Source organism: Symphalangus syndactylus, chromosome 9, assembly GCF_028878055.3.
Source record: "Symphalangus syndactylus isolate Jambi chromosome 9, NHGRI_mSymSyn1-v2.1_pri, whole genome shotgun sequence".
NCBI lineage: Eukaryota > Metazoa > Chordata > Mammalia > Primates > Hylobatidae > Symphalangus > Symphalangus syndactylus.
In genome coordinates, this window is record NC_072431.2 from 79,549,062 (window position 1) to 79,563,100 (window position 14,039).

Here is a 14,039-nt window from a genome sequence, read left to right on the forward strand (position 1 = left end):
TTAGGCTATTAACAAGTTATGAATTATCTATTTTAATTAGCAGACCTTGGAGATTTAAAGATCAATGCGTATGGAGCTCAAATTACAGATCCTCAATTTACTTTACATTTTAAAAATGAAAATATTCAGTGACTGTCATTTTCTTACACATTTTTCTACACCAGTCTTGAGCAAATAAATCCTTCCTTGGGCATACATTTACAAGGTAATTGACAAAAGATCAAAAGGCATTAAGGGAAGATAGGTCATTGTCTCCTGCTAAGCAACACCCCCCCCAACAAGGGATACTATTTCTGGCTAATCGATTTTAGATTTGTGACCAAGTATCCAATTCTAAAGAACTTTAAGGAAATTCTAAAACAGGGAGATAAAATGAGAGGAATGAACTGTCTATTTTGAATTAGAAGAGAGTATCTTGAGTTTAATCAATGCAGAAATAATAAGAAGAATGATTTACATTTTAAGCAAGTGATCCAGCAGAGGAACTGCGAATCTAGAAATACTTCAATCCAGCTTGAAATATTTGGTGGCTATAATCCTATCTCTACACTGGGGACCAGATGCTCACTAAGGGCTGCTGGCTCAGTGAAGAGCCATGTGCTGCTTGAGCAGAGGGCATGGAACTGGAGAAGGTAGGACAGGAATTTGGCTGATGCCCCTTAGGTTGGGACCAGTCCTCATTAGAGTCTCCTAATGCCTTATTCTCAAATTTGAGTCCAAACTAAGTACTTTTCCTATTTCAAAACAAAGCAGTTAGTTCTAAAGCTTGTGACACAAACAGTCCTGTGAGTCCTGTTTGTCGTGGGAAACACCCATGAAACACTACAGGTGTGGAGCTCAGAGCAAGCCCTGGGAAGCATTCTTGCCCTTGGCTGGTGTTTATTTGCCACTTTCCTTCCCTGGCAGGAGAGCCAGCCACACAGCTGTTCCTGCTGCCACGGGGCAGGCATGGCATCCAGGAAAACAGGAAGTGGGTCCTGAGCAAATGGGCCTTTTCATAAAATGGAAGGAAATCGTCAACTGTGGGACTAGAATCTGTCCGTACTCAAAAGTACATTAGAAAAAAACGCAACTGAACTTTTAGCCTGTTATTATTGTACCTTGAAAACCATTAAATCAACCCAACATAGACTAAAGATTGGATGCAGCTTAGAAGTGAAGTAGTGAGAATCAAAATACATCTATATATAGCTTTTCCAAAAAAAACCTTATGAGCCTACTTCTTTTTGCTAATTACTTCTTAGTCTTTTATTTACAAGGTACAATGTCCCTAACTTGAGAGAGAATTAAAGAACTTAGTGACAACTCAACGGAACAGAACAGCACTTTGCCAGCTCATGAAAGCAGATCGTTAAAATTTCAGGAATTTTGCAAACCAATGGCTGAACAGACCCACTATTAAAAAGTAAATTATATAGACATACAATTAAATAAATAATATTAAAAACAGAGGTAACAAATACTAAAAATTCATCACTTCCTAATTATTTTAGTACATTTCATTACTATTTCTATGTTCTTGAGGTTGTTTACATGTATCGGCTCTGTAGGATTCAGTGCTATAGAATAGTAAAAATATATCACAATGTGCTACTGCACATCTCTTCACAGCACCGCATTCAGTGACTGATGTCAATAGCAGGAAATCAACCATCAAGAAACTATTTATAGCATAGGAATTAGCAAATGTTACAAATCAGGTACTGATTGGTCTTGTTAATTGTCTATAAGACAGTGATTGGGAAATGTAATAATGCAGATTAAATAGAAAAGTATGTCATATCTGTAGCCAATACATTGTGAATAGCAGAAAAAATTGAATTGTACCTCCATTTTCCAAAAACCATGATCTTTTCAGCCAAGTCATTCATGGGATTGACAAATGAGTAAAATTCCAACACATATCTTTCTGGTTTTAGTTTCATCTTACTGTCTGCTGCCATCATGTTGAAGTTATACTTGTTTGTTAACGGTAATAATTGACTGGCTACAGATTAAAGAATCTGGGAAAAATTAATGAAAGCATTCTATGAGAATCAACTGGTAATACAGAAATTACAAAAAATAGTATTGTGCATTTTATTATTTATAAATTTTGTGTTACTTATCCTTCATATAAGTAAAACTGAGTGTAACTATTTATACCTTTTTCCTCCAAAGAGCTTGTTACTAACCATTTACCAAAATACCACTGCAGAGTAGTAACAAATATGAATAGAAATGGTGAAAAGAAGTAATATTGTTTAGTTAAGAAACCTGAGAACAGATTTCTTTAATTTTCATGAGTCAGTGCTCAAGCCCTAAGCTGATGCAAATAATCACAACTGTATCTTGTTTTCTTGAGCTTTAACTTGTAGCATGAACTCAGATTAAGCATAAAAACCATGTTGAAGAACTTCTCTTTGGGTTTATATAAATTTAAGTCCTTCCCAGAAATAAGGCATAAACATCTTGATTTTTCAAGAATGGTTTGAAGTTGTTATTAAATATCATTACCTTGTTTTACTAGTTAAGAAGTAAATAGAGATTATGAATCAGGCATTCTCTTATGACAATAGTCTTCTAAACTGTCTTAGGAGGTTTTGGGTGATGATGTGCACTCAGGCATGGCCCTTCTTTATTTTAATCCCTCTCCCCCAAGGCCTTCAGAGATTTAAAGCTACTCTCATGTAATAGCCCTTTGCACCACGGGTCAGTCTCCCGTTAGAGAAAACAGTGGCACTTGAGAGGAGTTAGCTCCACAGGTACTTGCAGTTGATGTCCATCTCCAACTCAGTAAAACAACCAGTATTCTCTAAGTTTATATGTGGAGCCTGCCCATTGTCACCCTTATCAAGATGGGATACACTGAAATTGAGGGCATCACAAAGCCATATTGTCTATTTTCCTCTGGGGTTCTACAAGTAACTTAAACTTTTTTTCAAGAGGTAAGAAATAAATGATTTGCCTACCAGCTGCTTTGTGTCTCTGCTTGTAAGGACCTTAGGTTTCGTATCAAATCCAAATAATTTTATGTGGCAATCTGAAAGACCAACCATGAGGGAAGCGATGCTTATGATATGGTTCTTACAGGAGGCAGAATCATATCTGTTAGATCAATAGGCGCTTTCCACAGCTGGCGTACAAAAAGACTAAATGGAAAGGAAGAAAACAATAACAATATGCTTTGGCTGATAGAACGCTTGCTATGCAGTGTTAAATCTCCAGGGGCTGGAAGATGAATAATAATGGCAGATATTTATTTCACCGCAAGTGTACGTTCACATTTTGCCATTTATTTTCCCCCGCAGTTTATTGCTGTGCATCATTCCCTACTCAGGCCAAGCGCTTCTGATGGACGGGCCTCTTCCTGACCTCGGACCTTTCCCAGTGTCTCTTCTGCCCTGGCTCTGATTTTCCTGTTGTTCTTCCTCCTTTCAGGATAAAAGGGCTCATTGTACACCCACAGTTCACTTCCTTTGGGATTTACATATAAATGCATTAATAACAGAGATTTGTTTGACTGAGGTTTATATTTTTTTTGAAGGAGGTAAATTATACGCAAATTTTAGGTTAATAATATTCACCTGTCTGAAATTCACTGATACTTGGAAATGTTCCTATGAAGAATTCTGCTTTATTTTAATTCATTATTAATTCATATTTTTCTTATTGGATATTCGATTCCAGAATTTATTGCCCATTTTTCTTAAAACTAGATTGTGTCCATAAATTGACCAGTATAGTCAATTTGGGTAGAACTGAAACTTTCTGTCTACCTGGTAAAACTAGATGCCTAAAAACATGAACTATATAGTTAGTAGGAACTCACAACTTACATATACTATCCATTCAATGATACATAGGACCCAATGTCTTTGTGTTTTTGAGGTTTTCCCATTACTGTGTACTTCGCCATTTTACATAGTTCACTAAAAAGAAAAAAGCGGGAGAAGAAGGGTGTTCTATTCATTATTCTATATTATGATTCTCTTCGTTATTCTATTCTATTCATTATTCTATTCATTTCTTCACCCATTTATTCACTAAACAGTGACACAGTACTTACTTGATGCTAGGTATTACACCAGTTCTGTGGGCTATAAGAGTGAATAACGAGCACATGACCTCTGGCCTTGGATTTTACTACCTGTGGTTCCCCAGGCACATGAAAAGAAGTAAAGTTGGTTCCATTTGATAAGTACTAGTCCCAAGGGTTGTACATGTGATAAAGATGCCAGAGGGTGTGACCACCATGTCTGTGCAGAGGTGCTGCCGGCTCCTCTTTGAGTATGAGATCCCTCTGCAGTCACACAAACTCACCCAGTTACGAAGAGCTAGTCACCTCAACTGCATTGTCCCAAGACAGGCAGAGTAGGTAAAAATAGTCATATGTTAAAATTCAAGGTTTAGATAAAAAGACAACTAGTTCTTGCTTGCTTTGATTAACTTTTATTATGCAGATGCATTTGAACTGGAGAAGCTTGTCATGTTTCTCTCTAAAAGATGTTTTTAAGTGTTATTGCTCAAAATGAAAAAAAAAAAAAGAATCAGTAAGTGTTCCTGACATGTAAGACTGTTGCCTGGCTGATCACAATGAAAGTGTTAGCTATGACTAATGAAGGAATTACCACAGCTTACATTGGTATTAATAATAAACAAATATAAGCCAAAGCTATATGTAACCAATTTAGTGCTATGTATTGGTGAAAAAAAACCAGAAAGTTACAGAAATTACTCACAATGAAACATAGAACAAGTTAGAAGGGCCTTTTTTTTTTTCATTGAAATAAAGGACTTTTGTCTGATAAGTAGCAGTCATTTGACCTCAAATCATTAAGTGGGGAAAGTCTAAACAAGAAAAGGTAATGTTTACCTGAATGTTGGGGAAGGCATTAGGATTTATGGCCCAGACTTAAAGATTGTAGAAGATTGTATATAATTACAGCAATAAGCATTTGTGTAAGAAGTAGCTATTATGCTGAAGAAAGATGGGCACAGAAAATCTCTAGGCAAATCCTTGGAACAGGGGAAAGTGATACTGCTCATAGAATTATTGGTTCAAGAGGCAGAAAATATGATGCAGTAAGTATATCCAACTTGATTAAAAATAGAGGACAGAGGTATGTGGTGGGGGAAAACAAATGCAATAGGGCTAAGTCAGCTTACATGGAGTGAACTGAATTTGAACATGGCACCCCCAATTTACTTGATCATAAAGTTAGCCAACGACATGAGTGGTCGATCTTTGACAATACTCTAGTGATCTCCATGAGAGATGGCCTGATAGATGTTGGATAGAATCAAGGGCCATTTGATGAGCAAGTTTTGTAGATTTACATGTGACTTGGCACTATGCTGGCATTAGAGCCTTCTAAGAATCAGACAAATTAATTAGGTGAAACATTTTCTCCCAAAGCACTTGCATTTCAGAAAGTTTCTCATTTCTGACTCAGCTTAGAACCCATCCCTTGTTGCAGGTCATTTCTCCTCCTTATAAGCCATGTCTGTTTCTTTTTTCCATCATGTCATACACCCTATCCACAAAAGATGGTAGCTCACGTTTTCTAACTAGAGACATGCAGTCAAGTTGATAGCATGAAGAATCCCTTGGGAATACCAATTCTGTAGCAAATGCTAAGCTGAAAGAAAAACTATGCATTATTTTTCAACTATAGTTGGCTTAAATTCTTAGTTTCACCCTGGAGACCGTGTTGCCAGTGGACAATTGAGCATGCTGTGATTTCTAAAATGCAAGCTAGTTTATATGACAATGTTTGCCGTCTCACTTCACCAGTACTTTTGACCTTTTCATATGATTCTAAAATCACTTACTTGTAAATAAATATTCCTAGTTCTATAGATGAAACAATTTGGAAAAATCTTAACTGTTTACTTACTGACATTTTATTTTAGCATCCATTATAATCAATCACACATCGCATCTGTGTTTGTGATGCTTATCAACTGCTAATTTTCACAGTTTTCATGCTAATTTGGATCCATAATATGACACAGTTTGTTCACAACTTCCATAGCTCATGTAATGTAATTCAAAACGTTTCCACGTGCAGACTAACATTTCCCATAACAAAACAAACTTTTCTACCATAGGGATAAGAGTACATTTTCCAAAAAATTACAGGAGAAAGTGAGGGCCTTTCAAACAAGTATTCAAGATGTCTTGAGTCATCATAACCAATTACAGATTATCCAGACCCAGAAATTAATCCACATACAGAACACTTGCTTCCTCTGGCTTCTCTGAATTTTGTGTGTGTGTGTGTGTGTGTGTGTGTGTTTTAACTGTTTCATCCTTCATACCCAAGGAATGTGGAGCAGGAGAAAAACCCAAAATAGCTTTTGCACCTTATTAGTCACCATGGTAAAATGACAACAAGCAAACTTCAAACACTTCAGTGAAGACAGAGGTTCAAGTATTAAATAAAATGAGGCTCAGGAGTTATCGGTATATTTTTGGTTTCTTTGCTTTATTTGTCACCAATAGCAACGCATAATTGGTAACCCTTTTGCCGAATAACTCCCTTTGCTGGAAGTTTTGTGATTTAATTTTGCTGTTACTTCTGTGTTGATTTTACCCTTAAAGGCTTTATATTATAACCCTTCTTTTTCCTTCTTATTGAGAAAATAACAAATTTTTATTATGTGAACAAAGCTGCATAAAATAAGGCTCTATCTGAGTATATTTTTCAGTAAAGGGAAAAAAACCCCCCAAAAGAGATTAGATCTATTGAGATTATTTAGACTGGACACACTGTTTCCTGGTTGATAAATCTGCTACAGGGTTTCAGGGCAGGAAGTGAGGAGAAAAAATAACCAAAACATAAAACCCGAACGCAAATGGAATAGTCAATATCTATCATACTTTCTTCTTTGGCCCATAAGGGACAAGATTTAAAGAGCGGATGCATCCTTTCCTTGTATGTTTTGTGTGAATAAGAAGTGGTAGGGAGGAATATAAAGACATCCTGAATCACACAAATCATCAACCACAGGATGGAAGTGGATGGCAGATTGCCATGTCTAGCCCACACACGCATCCTCTCTGCCAGGTAAAGTTGCCAATATTAAAAGTCAGATTTGGCTTGAAATTCTGGTTCTTCCTGGCATGTGTAAAGAGCCTTCCCAAAGGGCTCACATCCTTCAAGTAAGCCATGAGCATAGCTTGGCAGCAGGTGCTCCCTGAGCACAGGCCGGCACTTGCCATGCACCGCGGAGCCCACCAATCCCACAGCTGACACCCAGGCTAAGAATCCAGTATTTTCAGGCTCGTGTTTTTCCAACAAGAAATTTAAAGGGAAAGTGATTATGTCCTATAGTCAGGAGCATGAGAGGACCAGAGAGGCAGATGCAGCACAAACTTACAGAGTTGCCGTTCCAACAAGAGAAGTGTAGTTGGTGGTGGAAGTAAGCACATTTGTATCTCTGGCCTGTTTCTGCTTCATCCCTGCACTCTTCGCTTGGCCCTTCTCTCTCAATCGTTTCTCTCTCCCACCTGGCCTCTCGTATGGGCAAACTCTGAATCTGCACCCACAGTGGTGTATTGGCAGAGCTGTGCAGGGAATGCCCTGGAAGGCAGATTCCCTTTCATGTCTGCTGGCTCCATGCTGCCCCTTTACATTGTCATTGTCATATTATTGAGGATTGGGTGCGATCAGGCCAAGGGCGACGTTTTGATGAGCTGGAACTGTCACTGCACAAGTGGCCTACATTTGGAGTCTTCAGGCTCCATAGCAGAAACCTTAGATGTGAAGAGTGAGTTACTTAAGTTCAATAAATATAAAATAATAGTAAATGGTTATAAATTGAGACGTTTAGCTTCTAGTAGGAAAATTACAAGTCTCCATTTAATATTGCAAGGTGAAGTGTAGGAAGAACATTGATGGGGATTTCTGGGTTTTATGCTATTTTTTATGTTTCACAGCTTTATAGGAGTATAACTGACACACAAAAAACTGCATATGTACAAAGAAAGTATATAATAGAATCAGTTTTGACACTTCTATACACCATGAAACCATCACTCACCATCGAGTAATAAACACATCCATCACCCTCAAGTTTCCTTGCATCCCTTAGTCATCATTTTTAATCTGTGTGAGTATGTATATGTATATGTGTATATATACATAAGACATGCACACAACTATATATATTACTTTCTGGCAGTACTGTACATCGAATGGGAAAGTTAGCAAAATATAGGTTTTAATAACAAATCCTAAATTAATTGAGAAGTAAAACTTCATTCTAGCTAATCGGGAAATTGTTTAAATGGAGAACATTAAGTGTTAAAATTGATGACCCTAATGATAAAGCTGAGTATTTGATCTGAGGAGAAAGAAAGCTGGTCGCAGCATTTTAATAGTCATCTGAATGCATCCTTAGTGAAGTGAAAACATGGGGATGTGAGTGCACATACAACCTTTGGAACTACTTCTCCCCTATCCAAGTTTTCAAGAGGAAACAAAGGTAATTTCTCCACTAATTTTCTTCTGCCAAAGAAGCATGAGTGTGTTCTTTAAACCATGTTTACCAAAAGTAGCTGAGAGGAGGTCAGCCCACCTCCTCTGCCGCTCCAGCCTGGCTTGAGAACCGCTGACCAGGATTGCTGGCTCTAGTCAGGAGCCCAGCTGCCAGGCTGGGGCTAGGCAGTGGCAGGCACCAGGGCAGCATCTGTCATGGGCTCCACTGCAGTGGCCAGCTGCCCACTGACCCTCACTCCCTCTTTGCCTTTGCCAGGTTAGCAAGCAGTTGAAGGGGCTGCTTATTTAAGAGACAAGAGCTTCTTGGATGACTTTACCCACACATTTCAGCCACCAGGGGGAACCCTGATTATCCCATTGATGGACAGAGTTGAAGCGAATGCAAAGAAACATACAAGAAGTTAACATTGGGGCTTTGCTGCATTTATGCCAATATTATGTTGCAGCTAGTCACACAACAATTTAGTGACTGTAATTATAGGATTGAGTCCTCTCATTTACAAAGAGGGGAAAGTGAGTCAAGAAGAGTCTAGTAAGTTGCCTGAGATCACGCAGCTAAGAAAGGTCTGTGCTCAGATGGCTGGCTCCCCATCCATTGTTACAGTGTGACTAGTGGGTCTAAAAAGGGATGTGTGTGTATGTGTATACATGCACACATACATGTGCATACATGCATGTGCACCCATGGTGCATGCATATCTAGACTCATGTACGTGTGCATAGATGTATATACAGTATGCATGCCCACACAATACATGTGCACACATTGTGTATCTTAAATATCTATGCATACATACACAAATGTGTACAAAATATGTGTGTATATATACACGTGCGTACATATATGTCTACACATGGTGTACATATTCATGTATGTATATATTCATGCATACATGCACATCTATATACATTTGTAATGTGTGTGGAAATACACATACATAACACATGCGTGCACTCATAAATCCATGTGTATATACTGTGTGTGTTTGCCTGCACGTGTGTGAAGATATGAGGCCAGGGACAGTATGCGGCTATGTTAGCTTGTTGCTGCCAGTATGCTTCCCCACCCCACACACAACATATCTCTGAACCTGGTGCTTCGGTCACTGGCAGGCTTTGCAAGGATTCTGAACTTGTGCACTTTGCCCTCCCAGAAATTATTATCAGGACTCTTCTTTGGTGCCTAATTTATGACTTGGATAAGATTTAAAGATTAAAGAGAATATGGCCAGTTAATTGTTTAAATGAATAGTCTTCCATAGTTAGATAGGGCAGAAATCCAAATCAACCATGTTAGTAAACTCAAACCTCATCTTTCATCTCTGCCCTTGCACTTATGTCTGCCTCCACCTGGCTATTTATTAGCCAGGAGGCACCTTGCCATGAAGGAGGCGGCCTCTGTTTGAGTGCAGGCTGCATAGTGGGACTACAGGAAGGTTCAGCCTATGGAGGCGGGGGGGTCTTAGTCTTCATAGATTCGCTGCCAGCGGGGTGGGGGCAGGAAGTGATGATGGCTAAAGTGGCACCCCCTTCCCATGCACTTTTCCTGGAGTAACCCTTTAATCTATACCACAGCCCTATGAGGTCACTGCTATTGTTATCATCCTCATTTTACAAATAAGAAAACGGCAGCACATAGACGATAAGAAACTTGTTTGCAACCAAAAGCAAGTTAATATTTAAGCCAGGACTTGAACCTTGCCAGTCTGGTCCCAAGCACCTGCTTAACTTCCATATCCCTCCTCCCTACTCTGTGTCCTGTTAGTCTGTGGGGAGGGCTAGAAGGCTCTAACCCTGCTCAGATCTCCCCAGGAAGCCGTTCCCTGTGTCCACAGAGGAAGGAGAAAGTGGAGGAGGTCGCGCGTGCTGTTTGAGCTTTGTGGGAGGATCTCTCGTGCAAGCCCGCCTGAGCCCACAGCCAACAGCAAGTATGGGGCTGCACAAAAGTACCAGGAAGGAGGGGCATGACTCCAGAGAAAGGGAGATCAGAGGACCCCACAGAGACTGAGACAGTCACCACTTGTGGGCCTCTCAGGCCACAGACACTGTCCTGGACTTCAATTACTTTAGTATTTTCATCACAGCAACACAGTGCACTGGTGTGTTAGTCTGCTAGGGCTGCCCTGATATCATACCACAGGCTGGGTGGAAATTTATTCTCTCACTGTCCTGGAGGCTGGAAGTCCGAGATCGAAGTGTCGACAGGGTTGGTTTCTCCTGAGGTCTCTCTCCTTGGCTTACAGATGGCCGCCTTATCCCTGGGTCTTCCCTTGTTGTGCGTCTGTGTCCTAACATTCTCTTATAAGGACACCAGTCCTATTGGATGAGGCCTCCACCCTAATGACTTCATTTTAACTTAAACATCATTTAAAAGACCTTATCCTAATAAGGTTACATTCTGAAGTACTGGAAGTTCCGACTTCAACATATGAATTGTTAGGGAACACAGTTCAGCCCATAGCACCTGGTGTGCATTAGCCTGTGTGCTGATGACGACAGAGGCTGGAGAGCTTCCGTTGTACCCAAGCGGATGCACAGGGGAGACCCGGACTCTGACTCCAGGTCTTGGCCCTGTTGGAGGCCTGAGCCCTGCCACCTTTCTGGCCAGCTGTGCTGATTTTGCCCAAAGCTGGCCGCAGCCCACCCTGGCCCAACACTGTATGTGAACCACCATTGCTGCGTGCATTCAGCCTCTGCCCTGACTTTGAATTTCCTCCTTGCCCCCACAGTTTATGGAGCAGCTGAAGCTCTGATAAGACTTCTGAGCTTGCTTCTGAATACCACAGCCCCAGGCACAGCAAAGCCAAGAACGCTTTGGATGAGTGAGGGCAGCAATTCTCTACACAATCCTGAAATCAAGTGTTCCTGTTTCTCTTCCTCCTCCCCATTTCCCCAGGCACTGCTCAGCCTTCTCTTAGGTCTTTCAAGCATTTGTGAATGCATGTGCACACTTAGACACACACACACACACACACACACACAAAACCCATCTTGTGTCTTACCTACCTCTGAAATATTGGCACTTGGGAGACAATCCATAATCAGCTAACACTTGTTTTTTTCTATCCTCTGTGTGCTTGTTAGAATACTGTGAAGGTGTTTTCTATGGACCGACTTCTAAGTGTTCCTCTTGAAATCAGTGTTATTCACACAGTTCTAATGTAATGAATTCTATCTGTCTGAAAGCTTGCCATATTGTCCCTGGTTTCTTCCAGCTAATAGAGAGAAAAATGAGGAAAATGAGCCTGAATATGAACCCGTCACCACAGACCGCACTGCATCCTTTCCAGGCAGCAGGGCCCAGGAGACTCCGCTCAGGCCTGGCAGCCTCTGTGTTTCGCTTAGGCTTGTTTTGCTCAACCCAGGCAAGACTTTTAAAATTGTTTGAATAAGCTGCTGCATCAGTATGCTTTTTTAAATTGTGATTTTAAAAAAATAATATAAAATGTCCCATTCCTTCCATTTTCAAATGCATACTTCAGTGGATGTAAGTGTGTTCACAATGCTGTGAAACAGATCTCCAGGACCTCATCATCCTGCAGATCTGATACTCTCTACTCACTGAACAGCAACTCCCCTTTGCCTGCCTGTCTTTTTGCGCCTGGCTTATTTCACGTAGCACAACTTCCTCGAAGTTCATCCATATTGTAGCATATAACAGAATTCCCTTCCGTTTTGAGGCTAAATATCTTTCAAGTATATGTATAGACCACATTTTCTTTATCCATCCATTGTCAGTGGACATTTAAGTTGTTTCTACCTCATGGTTATTGTGAATGATGCTGCAGTGAACACAGGTATGCAAATATCTGAAACTGTGCTTTCATTTCTTGGGGATATATACCTAGAAGTGGGATTGCTGGTGAATCAGCATATCTTTGCCTGAAAAAAAAAAAAAAAAAAGCCACTCAAGCTGAGTTAATGCACAAGGATATATATGGGATCCTATACTGCACCTATAGGGGTTGGGTCAGCTCCCTTACCCCACATCAGCCACATGTGAGTTCCTGAACCAATCATAGTAGCCAAGGGAGTGCCACACACCTGTTGGCTTAGGCCAGAATGCGCTGATTAATTTTCAGGGAGAACAGGAATACCATGTTTGATTGGATAATCAGACAACCAGGTTGCTCCACAAAGGGGACGGGGCAGAAAGGGTGCTGAGGGTCCTTCACTGTCCAGAGAAGTACATAGCATGGGGCTAGAGCCAGGCTGCATGGACTCAGGGCTTGGGTCTGTTACTGGGTGATTTCAGGCAACTTGCTTAACTTCTCTGTGCCTGAGTTTCTTCATATTGAAAGAAAAAGTGCTTTTTAGAATTACACATGCAGATACATGTAGAACATTTAGAAATTTTTCGGGGGCTGCTGGGTTGGAGTCAACAGATCCTAATTATTATGAAAATAGCCACAGTTTAAAATGCAGAAGATTGTGCATTAAAATCGTGATTTCTTCTTTGTAAAAAAAGTTAGAGATAAGGCAACACCAGTTTTACTGCATGAAAGGAAGTGTGGGATGCATATTAGCTGCTGCTTGCAGACACGTGGGTGCCAGGTTTCCTCAGGGTCCTCGTGGGGCCACACCTGGCCCTCAGCCTGCCTCCTGCTGCTGTCTGCAGACCTCTGTAGATGGATCGGTGCAGGTTCCCTGATTCAGTCAAACTGGAGAAATGAAGTCACTCAAACCCTCAGTTTTAAAAAGTGAGAAATACAAAGATTATGTTGTCAAATACTACACAACCCTTAAAGAAAATGTTAGGCCAGGTGCAGTGGCTCATGCCTGTAATCCCAGCACTTTGGGAGGCCGAGGCGGGCGGATCACCTGAGGTCAGGAGTTCGAAGCCAGCCTGGCCAACATGGCAAAACCCCTTCTCTACTAAAAATACAAAAATTAGCCAGGCGCGGTGGTGGGTGCCTGTAATCCCAGCTACTCAGGAGGCTGAGGCAAGAGAATTGTTTGAACCCGGGAGATGGAGGTTGCAGTGTGCCAAGATCACGCCGTTGCACTCCAGCCTAGGTAACAGAGTGAGACTGCATCTAAAAAAAAAAAAAAGAGAGAGAGAAAATGTTGAATTTTCAACTTCATACAGTCACACAAGTGATGCAGAGCAATTTCTGTCTTCTTCCTTTTTCTTAGGAAATTTAGTAACTCTGCATATTGCCTTTGACAGAGTGCTGAAGTGTGCCCTCTACAGCTTATAAAAATGAAGTGCCTGCCCTGCAGTGCAGAGCGTCTCTCACTGTTTTGGGGGCTGCTGGGTTGGAGTCCTGAGCAAATGCATGTCAAGGACGCAGGACTTCACCGTGGTTGCTCCTGTGTGTGCCCCAGCGCTCTCCATGGCTGTCTCAGGGCCTCTTCCAGGACAGCTGAGCCGGGGCCAGCAGCCTTGCTCATGCTACCCCTTGCAGACGCAGTCCCTGGTGCTGGCAGGCACGACTCCTGGAATGGCAGGCTGAGAGCTGCCTTAGATGACACGTTGAGCCATGCCCCTGGCTGACAAGGGAAAGATCATTTTCTCCTCCAGCCCCTGCAGATCAGCAAGTGCCCACGTCT

At 41.1% G+C, this 14,039-nt stretch overlaps 1 protein-coding gene across 12 annotated transcripts in view; it reads left to right on the plus strand.

Annotated features, from left to right (window-relative positions):
* The window catches only part of COBL (cordon-bleu WH2 repeat protein), a 310,332-nt gene that overhangs the window by 248,642 nt on the left and 47,651 nt on the right, over positions 1–14,039 (plus strand). The window contains exon 8 of one of the 12 annotated variants that reach the window (XM_055293133.2): positions 11,216–12,427. The exons of 10 other annotated variants lie outside the window; for them this stretch is intronic. In XM_055293133.2, coding sequence (XP_055149108.1) covers positions 11,216–11,535 — 320 coding nt within the window. In that variant the 3' untranslated portion in view covers positions 11,536–12,427. Of the gene's footprint in view, positions 1–3,290; positions 5,849–11,215; positions 12,428–14,039 lie in introns of those variants that run through there. One more of the 12 variants, XM_055293134.2, reaches the window with a different exon arrangement.